The sequence below is a fragment of the Kryptolebias marmoratus genome, linkage group LG6 (assembly GCF_001649575.2).
Source record: "Kryptolebias marmoratus isolate JLee-2015 linkage group LG6, ASM164957v2, whole genome shotgun sequence".
Lineage (NCBI taxonomy): Eukaryota > Metazoa > Chordata > Actinopteri > Cyprinodontiformes > Rivulidae > Kryptolebias > Kryptolebias marmoratus.
The window spans coordinates 7,888,347-7,908,753 of NC_051435.1; the positions used below are offsets into that span (position 1 = coordinate 7,888,347).

Here is a 20,407-nt window from a genome sequence, read left to right on the forward strand (position 1 = left end):
TTTTTTGTGTGTGTTTTTGAAAATAGAGCTGTGAAGGAATAACCAGCGTTTAGTTTGAATCTCTGTTTACTGTTTTCTTTCACACAAGAACTTATCTATTAACACAGACAATAATACAATTATATAATAAAGTAAATAAAGTGAAAGGAAGAGCAGAGAGAAACAAAATGAAAGGAAAACTTGAAAATGAGCGATTCCACTGGTGTTTAGTTTCTCTCTGTCATGGTTTCTTTGGCATCGCCTCATTCATCAGAAAGCAGTCAAAGCTCCCTAAAGCTCTAACACTAACAAGGAAATGACTGGAGATTTCAGTAAAACTAAATATAGAAAAGTGGGGTTAAACTTAATATTTCACCTAACTGTACTAACAGGTTTAAAAGCTTGGCTATAAATACCAGTAGAATACGACATGATGACAGGCAAAAAGGTTCGCTGACAGACTTTAATACAACAGAAACCAATGGGAGGACAGGAGCTGCCACTGTGATTAGTGACTCTGCTGACATGGTGTTTGATAAGATAATCTACTTGTGCAAAAATGATGACAAAAATGCATTTTTTATTTTATTTTTTTTGTTTTGTTTTGTTTTCTAAACAGTTTTTTTTAGCATTAATACATGTGTTTGTGAAGTAGTGCACAATAAAAATAGTACTAGAAATATTTATTTCCCCTTTTCAACAAACTTTGCAATGTTTTTAACCAATTTCAGGATTCTTTGAGAATCTATCTATATAGCAGACCAGACCAACTGTATTGTTGTTTCAGGGGTGGTTAAATTTATGACCAGTTTATTTGGGTCAAAATCCTCATTGCTATGCCAAAGATTGCATCAAAACTGATTGTGTTTCACAAACCCTGAGAATAGCCATATTGAGCTGCTGGCTTTATGTCTGACAAGATGAGATTAAAAAGTGTGAGACAGCCTCTACAAATAGCCAAAACTTTTTTGAAATTTAAATTTGGCCGCTCCTCCTGCTGAAGTAATCACCTTTCGCTGCTGCCTCTAGTGTTTCTGCTATTGCTTTTGGAATGCTCTCTGGATTTCCAGTTCAGACTTGAGTGTTCACTCTTGCAATTTTATGATGGAACTCAAGCATTCTCAGAGAGAAAACATCAAAATTGTGAGTTGAGCCTTCAGCTTCAACCTCAAGACTAAATAGAAGACTTCTACTGGTCAGGAGCGTGACCAATAGCATGCAAGTCATCTTCTTCACTTTTCATGTGGTTGTGCATTTTGAATCAGTCCCATGATTTTAGCTGCGTGCGTTCAGACTTTTTTTTCATAATGTGCTACAGCTCATAGCCAGCCATACTTGCCAAATCTGGCTTTCTTTTGCCTTCCTTCCTTTCCTCAGAATGAAATTCACAATAAAGAATTGCTCCTGCCACCCAGTAAAGAGGCCAAATTAGGTCATAAATATGAACCTGCAAGTCACTAAGCATCCTATGCAAAGCTAAAATGATTAGAGCAGTATAGAGCTGCACAAACTGACTACTTCACCAAACATGATTCAGATACAATAATTACTTTTTTACATGTAAAATCTCAAATTTTGTTAATAAAAGAGTGTATTCATGTGGATTGTTGTGAGAGCTGCAGGCTTTTGTACAAATAGATCTAGTTTCTCTATACAATTTTATGTCCAGAGAGTAGAATGCAAAGTGGATTGACAATACAGCAAATCTTACAAAATGCTGTTTACTTTTTGCTGTAGGCCACCCAAGTTTGAACTTTGCAAAAAACAAATCTACTATGCAGAGCGTTTGATCTCTGTGTAGCTGTGCTTGTAATAATTATACTTCATCTTATCTTAGAAAAGATGGCAAAATTTTATCATGGGTGTACCACAGTAAATATGATAATTAAAACAATTATTTGTTTTTTATGCAGAGCGAACATTCTCAGTTTGACGTTATTTGTTACTTCAGCAAGTTGTTCCACCAGCTTATGAAACTCCCTCTGGGAATGTGCTAGGCTGTATGTCAACTAGAATAAATAAAGGTAAATAAGTGAGCAGACTCCCCCTTGTTTTTCTCCAGGGTGGTGTAACTCCCCTCCCCTTGCACCCTAATTGATATATAACAACACAAGGACCCTACACTCGTTCTTTTGACCTTTGACCCTGACCCTTGATGGTCACAGCTGGCCCACTGGTTGGTATGATGCAGCCCCTGGTTTCTCTGATCTGTGCTGTAGGTGAAGCAGCTAAAAGAACAGTAAAATTAAGTGTGGTAACCTGAGCTTTTCAAGACATAGCTAAGGCAGCAAGCACGTCTCAGAGACACTGAGTCAGCACAGTAATTCACCTCTTTCAAAGATATTCAGGTCAATGATTGTTAATGGACTGTTCTATGGATCAGGATAGGGTGACATGGCACTCAGATGCAACTGAGACTGATTAGCAAACAAGATTGATCACCCTCTGTTTAAAGTGTAACTAAACTTATCTTACAATTCAGTGTTTTTATTCTTTAAAAATATAATAATTTTACAAATAAGTCCAGGAAATATACCTCTGTTTTTCTTACCTGCTTTTAAAACCATTGTGTACCTTGCCATGTTACTGATAATCCAGCTAATTGCATTGTTGAGTTTGAAGATGATTAAATGAAAAGGAGTTTGATTGTGGCTTAAGATTAAAAGACAGCTTGATGATGCCTTTGATGATTGAATTAACATCATCAAAGACAAAGTTTAGGCTCTAATGATATATTCAATTATAGATTGAATATCACTAGTTTGGATACATAACCTGATGTGCCATTTGGGAAGGTGTCCTAGATTTTAAATAAATTAGTAAATACTCATTAGCAGCAGAACAGGATTGTATCTAAACACTAAGGCATTTACAGCAAATACTAAGCAAGCCTACGTGTTTTTTAATCTTAAAAAAATCTGGAAGGTCAGAAGCACATATTGATTAAAATAGCTTTGGTTCATATTTTCACACTCTCCTCTTTTCTTTTAAGCTATTTCAACTTTGTATTGCTAACTACTATGGATGTTTTGATCAAGAGTGTTGGGAATAGTTCTTTATACTCTTTCAGTCAGGCTGTATCATCATCTCCATTCATGATGAACAAGATGAGTCTAATTCTGTGTAAGTATAATTCTCTTAATTAGGCTTCAGATGATGCTGCTTTAAAAATATGTGTTGCTAGCTGCTTTGAGGCTAACACTGCTAACAGATAATGACTGCTTGTGTCATCAGAAAACGTTTCACACAGGTAAAGTGTTTTTCTGTCAGCAAAAACAAAGTTGCATTGGCTCTGTCACCACAGAAATTTTCTTCACTTTCATTTTTTTCCATGCCATAACTGCCTCTTCTGCTCAGCTACTGTTTAGCCCAGCACTTCGAGTGTTTACATCTCATGTCAGCACCATGTCATGTGACTGACAGCAAAGCAGCAGGGTGGGAGAGAAGTGGGAATAGGAGAGGGAAAGAAAGAAGTGATTGAGTTGTGTATGACTGAGCTATTTGCTGATATCTGGTCTGATTACTCAATCAAATTTATTTTGTTTAACTCTGTATCAATACATGTAACTGTTATAGCACCATGGCCACCACGTACCATGTTTGATGCCGGCAGGGTGCTCTGTAGTGCCAGCTACTCTGTTACCAATCAATAAAAAATATCTTGATCTATACTGTGATTTGATTCTTGTAGTTGGCTTGGGACATCCCTATAGATTTCTGTTTAAATGTTCTGCTCAGAGACAAACCAAAAACAGTAACTTAAGGATGCCAGAAATACAGAAGCTCTCTGACAGCGTCTTTATGACTTAATCTTTGTACACAACTGCCAAATCTTAGACATACTAGATTGGAGAAAATGGCCTGTGTGAGACATATTCTCACAACTGGAAAAATGCTAGTGCGGCACATTGGTAGAGTGCACAGAAGGGAAGGCAATGCAAAAAGTTAGTAGAGGGAATTGAAGCGTTTTGTTTGGAGCATGTCAACTATGTTGGACAACTACTTATTTATCTGTACTGCAGCAAAATGTTTCAGCATGCATCCTTGCTTTATGTTTCCTTTGTTTACACCTGGGACAAAGCCCTGTCAATATGATGGACAGCTGTCCTCTGGATATCGTCTACAGCAATTCTACTCTGGCTTGCCTGTGTGAAAAAAGTTACTTCACATCCTAATGACGATGAACCATTTATTTTTCCACCAACTACACATCATGATGATTCCCAGATCTATTTTCCCTCGTCACAAAACAACACACTGTCTTAATGATATTAAAGCATGGTTTTCTTTTAACTTCCTTAAACTAAACGAGAACAAGACAGAATTTATGTTGTGTGGACTGAGTTGCTGTTCCTCTCCCAGTGTAGTTCTTGGCTCAATGTCATTTTATCTCACGGACTGTGTCACCAATCTGGGGGTGAGGTTTGAGTCTGATTTTAAATTTGAAAAACAGATCAGCAGTGTTGTTCAGAAAAGTTTTTATTAACTTTGGAAAATATCAAAGGTGAAACCAATCTTAGCAAGCACTTGGAGAAATTAATCCAGGCTTTAATCACAGCTCGTCTCGACTACTGTAATGCACTGTATGTAGGCATTACCCAAATCTCTCTTGCCCATCTGCACCTTGTTCAGAACTCTGCTGCTCGCCTCTTAACTCGGGTCGTAGGTGCGAGCATACTACTTCCATCTTGGCATCCTTTCATTGGCTCCCTGTGCACTACAGAATTAATTTTAAGCTTCTGTCATTTGTTTTTAAATGCTTGAATAACCTTGCACCACCATATATACCTGAGTTGCTTCAGCTTTACTGCCCACTCCGATCCCTAAGATCAGCTGATTGGTTGCTGCTGACAGTCCCTAAAATAAGGCTGAAGCTCAGAGGAGACAGAACATTTGCTGCTGTTGCTCCCAAGCTCTGGAACAATGTACCCCTTGAGTGTCAGACAGGCCTCATCTCTTCCTCTATTTAAATCTCTTATAAACACTGATTTTGGCTTGTATGGCACCTTGAAACACACCTGCTGTGAACCTGGTATGTGTATGTTTTGTATGTTTCTTTTCTTATTGTCTTAATCTATTTTTACCTTATTGTACAGCACTTTGGCTACCCCTGTGGTTTTTAAAACATGCTAAAGAAATAAAGTTCATTGATTGCTTGATTACCTTATTTACAATAAATTCATATTGATGGGCATAAATGAAAAGTTGCCCAGCAATAGTAATCAGCATTATTGCCTCACTATGAGATGGTCTCATAACCTAATTTTGGTTAGCCCAGGCCTTTCTGGGGCAAGTTTGTCCCATGCATGTGTGAGATTTCTTCAGTTACTCCAGTTTCCTCCCAAAACTTGCATGTTAGGTTCATTGGCAATTCTAAACTCACTTTAGGTATGAGTCTGTTTATTCATGGTTTGTCGTATGTGTCTCTGTCTGTGTTACCCCAGACCTCTCCTGTTGACTACTGTATAGGTCCACTAGCGCCCCCACAACCCTAAACTAGATTAGGCGAGTACAGAAAATGAGTGAAAGTGAGTAGGAACATAAATGCAGATTTACAATACTGTTGCAATAGGCAAAGTTCCTGGCAAAGACAGCTTTGTTGTATTCCCTGTTGCTGTGAAGAATGTACTTCACTTTGTATGTACCCATTAATTCTATTCTGCATGCAGAGCGGGTGTCTGGGGTGTTGGTTTGTTGCTCCAGAATGCTTTCAAAGCATGCGAGAATGTAATCTTTAACAGTCTTTAGTGATGGGTTAAGCCCCCTGGATACTGCAAAGAAATCAGCCTGCCTCCCAGACAGATAACAGTATATCTGGATCAAACGCACTCAAACACACAGGCACACACCCCATCAGTCCATTCGGTGGCTCCCGAGTGAACATCCTGGGCAGGCTAAGCTCTTAATTTGTTCTGACCGGAGCATGTTGTGTCTCAGTAGGCCAATAGCCGCAGCCTCTCCATCAGCGTGAATGAGTGTTTGTATGTGAATGCATGTGTGACAGAGACAAAGAGGGCTCTGTGCCATTGCCACACATTATGAGACATCATTTGTGAGTAGCGGTCTCTCAGGGCATGCTGCTTATCGGAGCGCAGTCAGTGGATGACGTGAGTAATTACAGATGATTCACCTTGAGGACTTGATCATCAGCATTATCTGTCTGTGTATGTGTCTCTCTCACTCGTTCCTCTTCCGCCTTCTATCACCTTTTCTTATGGTATTCTTTTCACTCTCGTCGTCCTTTCACCTCATTGTTTTGATCCTTCTCCCATTCCCATCTCTTCCTCTCTGGAGTCAAACTTTGAACCCCAAACTGGTTCAAAGAGGAAAACTTGAAATAAGACAGATATCTCTGCTAACTGCATAACCTCCATCACACATTCCAATGTGCAGTGCTGGATCAAGCACCCATATTGGTGCAGATTTTCCTAGGCCCTCACATGTGAAAATAATTCACTCAGCACAATCAGCATCAATCTCATCTGTCAATTGGTCACACGATTGTGATCATGGAGTCTCCTCTCGTCTTTAGACAAAATGCATCTAAAAAAAATAACTTAAGGTTTTTTTTGTTTTGTTTTGTTTTAATTCATTTTTTTTTTCTATGTGGTTCAGCCTCACAAAGAAAAAAGAAACTCAGCATGCTCTCATGGTGCCAGGGCTGTATACGGCCGAGGGAAACAAGATTTGGCAGCCCAATGGAACAAATGACTGGATTACCTTAAGCCACTGCCAAGGAGTAATTCTAACACTTAATAAACGAAAAAGGAGGAATAGTGTTTGTGTGGCTGTGAGTTTGTGTGTGTGCGTGAGAGTAGGAGAGAGAAAGACAGGGGGGATGACAGCGGGCCAGCCCAGAGGCGCAGCAGTCTAACTAGTTAGACAAATAAACACTGAACAAGAGCCCACCAAAGGGTTTTGGTAGGAAAGAGAGACTCACACATGAAAGAGACTGCAGATTTTTTTTTCTTTCATTCCTAAAATGTAGAATATCCCTGCATTTGTTACTGGTTTGCTTTGTAAAATCTTACATTTATATTAAAAAAGGGGTCGAGATAAATTTAAATGTAATCATTTAAAATGTTTGACAGGTTTCTCAAACAGTAAAATGATCAAACATGTTTGAGAAGTCTTTTTTTATTGATTTACAAGTTAGTATTCACAAACTTACTTAAGGGTAAACATTACAAACAAAAATGTAATGGTTTTTGCTAAGATATAACAATAAAAGTCATTAACTTGATTACATAGGAATAAATATTTTGTGGCTAAATTTTATTTTTGAACTTCATTTTTTTTTTAAATAAAAATGTAGGTTTATGTTATTGGTTAAAGGGCAAATTTTGGACAAATTTGATCCCTATACATTTTCATTTAGTAGTGAATTGAATTTTGGTGTTTTCTTGGTCAAACTATAAAAAAATCCTATTGATAAAGAAGCTTAAAAAATTGCGATAAAATTCTCTACATTTTTAAAACTATGACTATTGTAACTCTGATCACTTTTTAAGATTATTTATTTAGACTTAGAAACATTTTAGTATAACTTTTTTTTAATTCCATATTTCTTTGTACCCATATAGTTATATTCACTAGACAATTTTTGATAAAATAAACACCTACATGTCTGTGTTTATTTAAAGTTAGCAATAACTATCCATCAAGAAGATTTGTAATGAAACTTTAGTCCTAGATCTCAATAATGAAAATGTTTTGACTGGTAGTGTCTTACTTAAAAAACTCGATGTAATAAAGTAGTGCATAATGTTCCACAAATGGGTTGAAAAATGGAATGTCAGAAATGGAATTATAAAGTTCACATGCATCAGTAAATGCTATGAGTGTATTTTTTATGTGATATTTTCTACAAAAGCCGCAATCTTATCCAAAGTCTGATGAGGATGGTTTTAGGCTGACAGCCCACACTTCTTTAATGCCTTAATCTGTCTTGAAACACTCACAGACTCAAATATACAAACAACCACACATGAATGCAGTGCAGTTTCCCTTAAGTATCTTAACCATATGGCACACTGAATACTTAACCTTTAACCTGTAAGATGAAGAACAGACAAAAACATCTAAAAAGTGGGTTAATCTGCACTTGACTCAATAGTTCAAAATACCAGAGTGAGAACCACTTGAGTCTAAAAATCAAGATTTCCTACAAGCAGTTGATGTTAGTGTTTTTGTCTCACAAAGATAAATGTATTCACTGTATACTCACCCCATGTGAAGGGTAGGAAATCCATCCTAACTCCCCTTGGCTTGCTTTCGAGTCTAACAGGTTAACTGCGGTGAGAAGGAAAAGGAGAATAAAAAACACAACAAATGAGTGAATATTTCTTGTTAGCCCCAATTAGCCTTCATTTAATCCCACAGGAGGAATCTCCAACCTCAAGCACCGATCATGACTATTTACTCAGCTGCCACACACACACACACACTCAAATGTGCCACGGCATGCCATGTTTCTATGACTATTATTAATGAAATGCAGTTTATATATTTTGCCTCAACATTTTCCAACATAGAGTGCCTAAACCCACCTTTACCTTAACTGTCACCTTACCCACTTAAAATCTTATCAGAAAAACTAAACTTTCACCCTCAAACAACGCTTTAACAACTTTAGATCCAAAACTTTTAGTTTCAAAAAATGTCTTCACTCTGATTAACTGAAGCACAGTCAAACAGAACAACTCAACTGAATTTTGGAACATTCCTGAACAAAATTACAACAGGAAGAAAAAGTATTCAACATTTCTACAGACTTTGGTTGACTGAACTGAAGGAATCTGTTCCATGTGGTGGGATGGACATTGAGCTTGTTGCTACAGGTAGTGTGTCACTACGCTGCAACTAGATGGCAAATGGCATTTGCAACAGTCTCAAGGCTTTCACAGGCTTCTCAATTTCCTCACTTGAGTCACAGAGGTGCGCAGTTTTGTTGCTTAAATTTTGAACATGTTCTAAATTTTTGTGTGAGTATTTCTCTACTTCAAATAGTCACAAAGTTTTTACAGGGATCTTGGGCCAGTCTTGAACACTTTCCAAACTTGTCACAAACATCTCCAACCCAGTTATAGAATGAATTTTAACACCTGTATGGAAGCAGAAAGCTAGGTCTAAAAAACACTCCAATGATAAATTTTAATAAAAGATCTTATTTTCAAAAGGGTACTCCAGTATATTAAACCATAAACATGGAGGAAAACTGCAAACGTGGGTACAAAGTGAACAGAGGCAGAGACGATGTGGGCAAAGGTGAGCAACAAAATATGTGCAAAAGAATGCAATTTTACAAGCCATGCTCACAAAACTAAATTGTAATTTTCAAAAACTGGTTGTGTGACTGGACGCAAACACTCAGAACTCAGTGAGACAAAAAAATTAGTATTTTCTGCAATTTTGAGTCACTACCTACTCTCCACCAGTCACAGCCCAGTGAGATTGTACCTTATTGATGATTAAATAGAAATGTTGAAACTCTTTGTTTACAGATTGGTACTCCAATTCATTTCAAAGTTTTCATATTAACTTGGTAAATGTGGGTTTAAGAATGATTTTGGGATGTGTTCACATTAGCATCTTCGAATATAGAACTTAGAAAAAAAACTAAAGAGGCATCCTTTTTTATTCAAAATGCAGTTGAAAACAATAAATAAGGCTATCCAGGAACAGGGTCTTTTTATCAAATAAATTCTTCCAGTTTCATTGAAGACAAAACTCTTGCATTACTGGATACTTTTTCTTTTGAGAAAACAGAGTTTAAAATGCACAAATTCTGGATTTAGCAGTTTCTAACAGAGAACACAGACATTTTTCCCCCCCTAAGAAAATACAGACAGCAGAAAAACCAGAAGACATGTTTATTTTCAAGGACTCGTGCTTTTGATCCATCTAAGGTCTGCTCTACCTAGCTGCAAACTCATTCATGGTGATTGAACTGTAACCAGGTAAAGCAAAGCCGCTTCAAATCCAAATTCAAATGCAATAAACCAGTTCAGAGGTGGTCAAAAATTGAATTGGCCACACTCAGACCAAAGTATAAATCAATTTATATTAACTGAAAATAAAGTTGTGTGTGTGCTACCAGGAATTCACTCTTTTCAAACAGACATCAAGCTGCAGACAGAGTAAATCCATGTCTAATATGGCAAAGGACACGTAAGACAATAAGCTCGGTAGCATTATGATGCAAGCTGAGACTTTGGAAAACGGGTTTCCAACAGCGAACTAAAGTCATGTCAGCAGCGCAGTATATGTCTGATGTTTTAAAGTGATGCTGATAGCAAATCTGCAGCCCAAACTGGAGGTAAAAAGTACAAAATGCAACTGCCATGAACACTGATGGGTATGTTGACTAAACTGTCTCTGACATGCAGCATCTTTCTGAAACTCAAAAGCAAATTTAAGGTTTCAAGTGTAAACACAGCTGTGGAGTGAATGATTGCCATTGAAATTAACTATCAGTATGGAACATTAAAGATAATATGACGATTTTCAGACTTGATGAAAGCCCTGATTTGAGCAGTCAAGAACAGTTTTGTACTAGATTTGATAAAAAACACAAAAGTTTCAAATGCTCATAAAGTTTCTTAGTATTTTTATTTCAAGCAGCTAAAATAAATTAGACTGAAATGTGTTGAAAAAAATGTACTATCTTGACGATGTGTAAATATTTATTCTGATCACTTGTCATTTTTTTGTTTCTCAAAGGATAAACAAATAAAACAATAGGCTGCATATGCCTCTAGCTTCTAGTGTGAAGGAAAAAAAAACTTTAAAATTCTGGAGGGCGTAAGTATAACAACTATATCATGAGCAGGACTTGTGTCTAAAAACATATGTTTAATATTAACCTGTGGCCAAAAGGTGAATGTATTTCCTTGCTCATAAACCACTGGACAAGTTTTAATTAAACTTGCAGAAAGTAATCTTTAGATGCACATCTACAACTGATTAATGTTTGGAGTCAGCTTGATTAAAGATGGTTGCCACAACAACCCATCCATTTTCTTTGACTTTTTTTTTCATTTAGGATGGTGGGGAAGCAGGCGGGGTACACGTGGACCGGTCGCAAGTCCATCACAGGGCCACATAGAGACAAATGAGACAAACGGCCAATCACAATCTTTCACATCTAGGGACATTTTAGAGTTACCAAATGACCTAACATTCATGTTTTTGGTTAGTAGAAGGAAACAGGAGAAAACCCAAGCAGGGACGGGGAAAAGGCCCAAACTCCACACAGAACGACTGCAATCCTGTAACCTTTTTGCTGTGAGTCAACAGCTCTAGACACCTCTTCGCCGTGCCACCATTTGTCATAAACAACTGAGATCTAAAAACCATAAAATTACTATAACACAGTCAATTCCAGAGTACCCAGATATTGAGTTAAATTTTGGCGTGGTAGTAACTGAGACTGATCTCCAACACATCTTGAATACTGAAATACTAAATGAGGTTTTGTTTAAATATTTTCCATTAACTATATGAAATGAACTCTGTTTGCCTGTTAGCTAAATTTATAATGAACCTGGAAAGATTTGAATGAAACATTCAGGAAACAATGACTGGATGTTCTTCTACAACCAATTATCTATTGGAGCCAACCATTTCAATATGGCCACTGACCATTCACGTATCATCCATCCATTCATTATTTTTTACCGCTTCTCCTTTCCGGGTCGTGAGGAGCTGGAGTCTATAATCTCCAGCAGACACTGTGCGAAAGGCAAGGTACACCTGGACAGGTTGCAAGCCCATCACAGAGCCACACAGAGACAAACGAGACAAACAGCCATTCACGCATGATAAACCTAAATGAGAAATGCTCAGTAACATCGTCTATTGTTCCAAAAAAAAAAAAAAAGACTCATCTCATTTTACCTCATTCTGCTGAGAGTCAATTGAGCAACATCTATATGTGCACAAACAAGTGCACACCTAAATGCATATTTAGCCAAGCAGGAGCACAATTGCACTGCGATGAAGCAGCAGTGCAGTTGAGCCCTGCAACCAGGACTCCATTCACTGTGAAAATATGAGGAATACATTCTCCTTGCATTTTCCTGTTCAAACTTTTTAGTGAATTAGAAAGTACACACCTCAGGTTAAAGAAAATAGTTGACCACCAGGACCACAAAATTCACCCCGAACATGTGGACTGAGTCATATGAGTCATGAGAGCCAATCTGTTTGTAGAGTTTAGATAATAACCATCACGTTTTTATGGGCCCATCTGATAAATATTAGCAGATAAGGCCACAAAAATAACCCATAAAAGGCAGAAACACATATAGATTATCCTATTCTAGGCTTCCAAAGCTGCTAAATTGATGCTCACCTGAGCCACAGCCATGCTCCACCACTCAGCCAGTTGAGAGGCGGTAGACACATTACTATTAGAGTCTAATGAAACTATCTGTTCATGTCAGATAATAGCAGCTTAGCATCCAGGGCCATTGCTTCCAATTTACATTTCTCAACGAGCCGAGCCCACCACTCAAATTGAGCCGAGCGAAGGAATTTGAGAGCAGAAAATTAGGCAGCTCTCATATCGCAAGGGAAAAGTCCCCTCCAGCTGCACTTGGCTTGAGAAATCAGCACCCACAAATGCCCTCAAAAAACCACACATACAAACACAAAAACACACTATCCTCATCCAAGAAACAACTTCATATCAATAAAGATGTGTCAAAGTGATGCAAACACACAACATGCTTGAATTTAAAGGACAGCTACACACATTTGTTAGCTCTTTCCAAGTCTCAGTGAAACGTGTGCCACTCACTACGCATGCGCACTCAAGAAAAAGCAAAATAAAAGCAAACAAACATTTACCCATAGTCTTCCCTTCCTCCTGCCATCTCTCTCTCTCTCACTCACCCATGCACGCAGTCAGTTAGCAAGCTAACGTCAGCGAAGAATATAGCCACTGCCTCATCAGGGAATGCCTCTAAACGGGAGTATTAATAGCAAACTCAGCCAGCCTGTCTAAGAGGGAGCGAAACATCAGAGGTGGAAACAGGTGAATCAATATATAAAGCAAACCAAGACCCCCATCTGGAACCCACACACGTAAACTGAACCTGACAAATGGAAGTAGTCAGTGACAAGAGATATATGATGATTGTGCTTGCTGTATAATCATATGTCTAGTATCACTTGGCATATGTTAGGCACTGGAGTGCAGGCACGTACGGAGTGCACTTATTTTGATGTCTGTGTTCTCATAATTTACAGCTTGTAGCCACCGCTGCCGCTGATTTTCCAGCACTTTTTTTTTTTTAAGAGAACCTTTCACAGAATCAAGATGTTAGATGAATAGTCTGATCAGGCACCAAAGCAGAATAGAACAGAATAGAATAGAGTGTGTGTAAGTGTGTGTTTTTCCTTTCTTTGCAGCCTGAGCATGTGAAGGTTGGCAGGCCGCAGTGCAGGCAAAGCGAGGTGACTTGTGTCTGTGTTAAAGGGTGAAGTGTTCACCTCCCATTATGAATTATTCAGGAGCAGAGTCACTCTGTCTGATGTTTCTGCTGCTTGCCCAGCCCCTCTGTCCCCATTCTTCTTTCTTTCTTTCTTTCTTTCTTTCTTTCTTTCTTCATCATCTACTCTCATCCTTATGCCTTGCTTACTGTTCACACAGAATAACTGCCATAAAGACATATTCCTCCACACCTTGTATAATCATATTTCTCACCACACACACACACAGAAACACACATATACACAACCCTAAAGCTATGAACACATGCTGTGGGGCTGAAGATGCCAGTCTTCATCCTCAGCTCAGTGTCTGGTCAGCCCTCTCATGGAAATATGGGCCTGCAGCACTTGTACAGAACGTGGGGTGGTGTTGAGCTCCCTCAGTCCGCCCCATCGGGCCTGCAGCACCGGGCTCCCCTGGCTCCCCGGGCCGAGCAGCTAAAAATACCCGCGGCCTCCTGGCGTCCCGCGGCGGGCCTGAGTTAGGTCAGGCTCCACCACTTCACAACTTCAGACGCTTCTCTGTGAGCCACGGAGAAACGAAGATATCTAATGTCGGTTCAAAGTACAAAAGAAAGAAGAAAAAAACCTTAATCTCCGCCTCTAATGTAATCATGTAAACGTTTCACAAAAGTTTTAACTAGACCGTGGCGACCTAATGAAGGCCGGGGAGGGAATAAAAATAAGGTCGAGACACTAAATAAAACAGGATAAAACCTCTGTTTTCCTTTCCAGGGGCTGTTAATGTGGAGGGAAAACAAAACACAAGCTTTTCATTATCCTGTAAAAGCCGAGGTTTGTTTTCCGTGAAAGTCTTTCTCTTCAGATGTTTGTAATTACGATATTTATTCCGTAAAGTTTAAAAAAACAACCTATAGAGCTGCAAGCTGTAAAAAATAATTAGATAAAAAAAGTCTTTCTTGTTGGAATTTTGAAACTCCTTGATACCTTTCGACCTGAATATTGTGGTCTGTAAACACATCCGTATTGTTTGTGTACACAAAGATCAACCAATGAATAACTCCACAATGACCCGTATTACAAGTTAAATCTGGGTTGGATGAAAGCACAAAAGTGATTCATTTTTAGCCTGCATAGTTCTAAATATTAAAGCAGATTTTTATTGACTTTACGTCATCTTGTGAGAGCAGTCTTTCTCGGGAGTTAAAAAAAAATAATACACATAAAAGCACTGCTTTACAATTTGGTAAACTTTCATTCCGTCTCCGCGTGTCGTGCTTTATGTCTGCAGCTCCAATCTGGACAGATTTCATTGTTGTTGTTTTTTTTGGTTGTTGGACAGCAGCCAACTCCGACGGAAATGATGGATGATGTATTTGTTTCAACACTTTTTTTGTTCGATGAGAGGAAAAAAAAACTCTGCTCATCAAGTCCAACGTGATTTGTTGGCTGCACTTTGTGCTTCTGGCGTTTGTAATTTCTATAGAATAACCTAAAGAGACGCAGCAGCTCCACACTGACACTCTCTGGTAGATTTAAGAGTTAAAATCGAATGTTTTATTCTTTTGCTTTATTTTTAATATTATTTCACCACCCGATAGTCAAAACCTACTTTCTTCTCCTATATGACTTGCTTATTTATTTATTTAATTTTTCATGTGTGTGTGTGAGCTCCCATGAAGATGTAAAAGAGTCCCCCTCCTGCTGACGCACCCCCTCTCTCCTACAGTTTAATTTAAGCATTCGGTCTTGTTTTCCTTCAGCGTTCAGCCATCTCGTGTGCTTCAGTGTTTCAGTAATGGCTCAGCTAATTAACAAAGTTTCTCACGAAGTCTGAGAGCCTGGTTTGCAGCTCAGTTTTAGTTTTGGTTCCATTTTGCCACGGAGCGCATTTTAGCCCGACTCACGCCGCCCTGTCAGGAACCATAAATCCAACCAAACGGTCTCCTGCACGGTTTCACCAAGCACCCAGAGCCCCCTGCTTCACCTCAGAGGCTGGACAGAAAGCACAACCGTCTATATCTGAACAACTTTCAGTCTAACTAAAAAATGACGCTTGTTATATTTATCTGTAAACAGAAAAAAAGTATCATTGTTTGATTAACTTCTAAGATAAAATAAGAGAACTTCCAAACTCTGAAAGTCAGAAGTGGTCTTTTATTTTGTGATGTCTGTAAACTTTTCAAACTACAAATTAAGCCATAATTTCTTCTTCTAAAAGCGGCAAAAACAAAATAATTACAGGGGTCTCTTGTGCGCCTGTATTTTTCTAATTTAGCTCAATGTATCTAATAAAGGCTCAGCTGCATTCAGTAAATGACTTTTGAGGTAAGTTGGAATCCCCCGTCCTCCGTACACTGAGACCTCTGCTTGTGTGTGTGTGTGTCGGAGAGCCTGGTCCTGAACATCCCGGCGTTTTAGAAGCAGCATTGATGCTTTTAACACTTTTAGTCGGTGTGATGTGATTAACACTGAACTCCATATTTCTTATATCCACTCAGGTCCTTTTATTTTATTTTATTTTATTTTTATTATTCTTTGTTTTTTTTAGCCATGTACAGGGTGTTAAGGGTTACAGACAGGGGCATCTTCTGCACGCGTCTTCCTTTCCTCTTCTTTGTCCCGCTATAAAACACTTTAACCACAACATGCGTTAAGCCTTAAAGGGGTTACACTTTTAAAAATGTCTATTTTTTCAAGCTTTGATAAGGTGGATAAAACACCACAATATAATTAGTTATTTATTGTCCTCATTGATGGTATTTCGTGTTTTCCATTTTCGCTGTTTCTCATCCTTGAAGAAGTGTCTGTGCCGGAACTAGTCCCGTTCTGAGAGTTTCTCTGCGCTGGCGTATCTCAGTCCATCACAAGCACAGAAGTAGTCACCGAAACTTGCGCACGAAGAACAAAGGGCTGACTTTGGGGTGCAATTAAAATATTAATTTAAATAGGCAGCCACTATCCAGTCTCCTGATAATCCTAGTTTCCAACTCTCCCACAGTAGCTTACAAGTTTTGTTTTCTTTGTGTCTAAGCAATAAAAGTAACCATAAGCGGTTTTTTACGCACACTGCGACTGTGCTCATCCTCTGTTTATTGCCTTTAAGTCGAGTTAGGCTGACAGTCACTCAGGAACTGGGGCGTCTACCCCAAATGGATTCTTCAGCACAACCGACATGAAGCTTTCACCGGAAAAAGAGAGAACTGGGATTTCTTATATCGTTTCAATAACTCCCAAGAGGCGCTTTGGAAGCTGTGTTGACATTTCTTTGCAAATTCAGCTCGAATTAAATAACTATGAACCACTGCAAGTGTCCGAAATCAGGCTCCCATGCCTGCTTTGTTGAGAGCTGTATTGAAGTTGACTTTATGCTGATCGGATTGGGTTGTCTCTGATGCCACACTGTCACCTTCACGCGCTTTGGATCATCTTCTTATTGTTATTACAGTTATTTAAACAGTGATCCAAGGCGAGCGCATGGCATGCCGCGACCAGTGCGGGAGCGCACAGCAGACACACACACACGGACACACACATGGACACACACGAATGCCCGCAACCTGAGAGTTCCCTTACCTTCATTGGGAGGGTAGATGATGGTGAAAGCAGGGAGAACGCAGGACATTAGAAGGTGTAAAATGAAAAGGAGTGATCGCGGATTGCAATCCATGGCGGCGGATCGGATGTACAGAACTCCATGAAGCCACTGACTGGTCTGGGAATGTCTTCTCTCCACTCAGCTCTCTCCCTCTCTCCTGCTCCGTCTCCCTCCGGTTGGAGCACTTTTCCGCTGGGTCCTATAGAGTCTGACAGACAGCAAAACACAGCCCAGGTTCATCACAGGTCAGACCTGGAACTCAGCAGGAGTTTATTTTATTCTCGTGAATACCAAACCTATGTTCCACATATTTTGAAGTAGAGGTTGACCCAAACTGTCCCCGTAAATGGAGAAGAGAGGCTTGAGGAAACATTATTACGATGGAACATTATTGAACTTGCTCTTTTGCAGCAATAATTCAAACGCTCTCACCAAATATTTGATCACAGTGATTTTACTTTCCCAAGCCATTTCTAACATATTAAAGTCATTAGTCTCTATTTTAAACCAAATATCATAGTGCAAATGTTGTGAACCAGTTAGAGTTGTAATGTGTAAAAGTGAGAGAAATTTCAGTGTTGGCTGATTAACATGTATGACTCACTCTTTAAATCATTATATACAATTACATTATGTGCATTACGCACATTTGCAATGTATATACGCACACACCTTTACACTATCACAGAGACTAAAAACGTTATACATTTTGGACAAAGAATATCTATAAAATTGCAATCATGACCTAATGCTAATCTGCCCATTTTTGTGGGTTTCAAATGGTTGTATAATAGGTAAACAAAAACAGTGTTTATGTACTGGTTTCACAAAATGCAAGAATATCAAATTAATATGCAGTTTAATGAAATCTATTTGATTTATGTTTTCATTAATTTTTTAGGTACATCTTCGGCCATGAATGTCCTCTGACATCCATTAGGGAGTGCTGCAGCACCCTCTGCACCCCTACTTCCCTTACAATCAACTATTGGATCCTTTTACTCTATTGAACTGAAATATTGCAAAAAATGCATAATTCTTTCATTAAAAAACAATGTTTATATTTTATTCTATGCAATACTTACCACCTACTGACAGATGCAGTTTTATTTATCTGTGTGTTGACGGACATGTGATGTGCTTGTATTTAGGTCCACGGTGAACCACTTTTTGAAGAGGCCATTTGGGGCCCTCGGCACCTCAGTGCTTGGAAGGCTGGTGCGGCAGCGTAACGTCAGGGTCCTTGCTGAGACACCAGCTGTTGTGGTTGGGGGGGTTTGTGAAGGTTGGAGGTTGCGGAGACATGTGATATATGGGAAAAGTTAAAGGACACATTGAGCGTAACAATACAGCTCTGTTTGGACTCCAAAAAATCAGCACCTGAATTTAAATTACTTTATTTTGGACGGCTAAACAGAGATCATGCTTACATCCACGTCACGTATGAGATGTGTATAAAAAATAAAGATTTTTTTCGTTTTTAACAATGTTTTTCTACATTGAAGGTCAGACTTATAGAGTAGACTTTTTTGGAGGGAATTTTCATCCAGTTTAACTAAGCTAATCCTTCACTTTTTGTTGGAAGATGATAATAAAAGTGAAGTCGTATAGTAATGTTGAAAAATATAAAAGCACTGTTTTAATCATGGTAACAAATGTTTACTTACCCATACAAAATGCCCATAGATGTAGTTGCTATCGAACAGTCATATAATCAAAACAACATTCATTTTTTCCTCTTTTTAGCATTGTGTCATGGTCTGTTTATCCTTTTGGTGAAATAAACAGAACAGAGGGTTCAAATACCCTCTTAAATGAACAGCAAAGTTTTTACAGTGCATTTAAAATAAATCTTTTAGAACAAATAACTTAATAGCAGGCTTAGAGCACTGACTTGAGAGATTCATGACTCTTAGGTTGCCGGAGGATGCAGGAAAGAATGATGCCAGGCGGTCTGGAGCTGCATTATTAAGTGACTGTGGCATGTGGATTTACAGCAGGTTTTAGACATGCCAGCCTTTGTCATACATCATCTTCTACATCCCACTAATTCACTTATTACACACTGAAAGAGATTAATATAAGAGACTCTAGCTAACCGCCAAATCAGAGAATAGACATTATGGACTTGTGCTGCAGTTTATTTGATTTAATTTTATGGAAGAAAAAATGCATTCACATAAATAAGATGTTCATACAGATACAAAAAAAAAAATCTGTTTTATTCTTAATGAGAGACATTATGTTCAATTTTACTGTTTATTCCCTTTTAAGAAGAGAGTACAAAACAATTGCATGCAAAATAGTTATATTGATAATAACATCTGAAATACAACATGTTGGAACTAGATGTTTGTGAGAAGTGCTGAGTGCTGAATGACTGCTGAAATCTGCTGAAGAAGTTGAAACTGAGTCGTAAAAGCTGAAAGATGGTGAAAACTAGCTAAAAACTAAAAGGTTCAAAAAACACAAGAAGCAAAATGGTCACTAAGAGGCAAAAAGTATTAAAAAACCAGCTAAAAGCTAAATGCAGCATAATGCTACATAGAAGTCTAAAGTAACAAAGAGCTAGCAAAAAGCTTAATGTAGCAGAACAGTAGCTCAAAGCTAAAAGTAGCAAAATCCTGGGTAAAAGTAGCAGAATGGCAGCTGAAACTTAAAACTAGCACAAGATAAATATAAAACAAATACACTGAAACAAATAAAACAATGTGTTTGAAGGAACTGAAGAGATCTCAACATGTTTCTATGGGGTAAATATCTGTAACTTAAGGTAAATATTTGAAAAAATATAAAAGCTACAAAAATTAAGTTGTAGCACCCATCTCCTGAATTAGCTGAACCTTTTTATATAAGAACAGCTAAAATATTATAAGGTTTGCAGAAGCAGTTAGATTGCAAATATATACAGACTGTATTTTTGCTGTATTTTTGTCAACACAATAATCAAAGATAAAGCCAAATAAACAACAACAACAAAAAATAAAAATCCTAATTATTTTTAATGATAAGGCTGTGGTTGTAACGTGGCATCAGAAGGAACTCCCTGCCGACAGTCAAACATTATGATGAGTAATTGCTTTTATTTGGTCGTCTGAGACGCACAGTCACCGTGTTTTCAGTCAATAAACCTGCAACTCAGTTCTGACTAATTGCTGAAATCTGTTCCTGTTTGCGGTGAATGGGAAGAATGTAATGGTCCCTCCCATCTATACTCCCTCCAACTTTTCTTTCTGCTCTTCTCAAAGAGCGCTTGTCCATCTTGATCTCTTGCCAGTGGAACAATCCCGAACGAGAAGGAGGAAAATATTGATTTACAGCCACAGTTTTAAGTCGTGGTGTGTCCCGACAAGGCTGAACAGCGCTCCAAAC

The 20,407-nt window shown here is 38.4% G+C and overlaps 1 protein-coding gene across 6 annotated transcripts in view; it reads right to left on the minus strand.

Annotated features, from left to right (window-relative positions):
• The window catches only part of epha3 (eph receptor A3), a 90,626-nt gene extending 73,417 nt beyond the window's left edge, over nucleotides 1-17,209 (minus strand). For 2 of the 6 annotated variants that reach the window (XM_017423855.3, XM_017423860.3), the window contains exons 1-2: nucleotides 17,014-17,206; nucleotides 8,207-8,271 (exon numbers count right to left, since the gene is read on the minus strand). In XM_017423855.3, the coding sequence (XP_017279344.1) occupies nucleotides 8,207-8,271; nucleotides 17,014-17,107 (159 nt within the window). In that variant the 5' untranslated portion in view covers nucleotides 17,108-17,206. Of the gene's footprint in view, nucleotides 1-8,206; nucleotides 8,272-17,013 lie in introns of all 6 variants that reach the window. The other 4 variants (XM_017423859.3, XM_037976043.1, XM_017423856.3 and 1 more) reach the window with 3 other exon arrangements.
• Nucleotides 17,210-20,407: the final 3,198 nt, after the last annotated feature.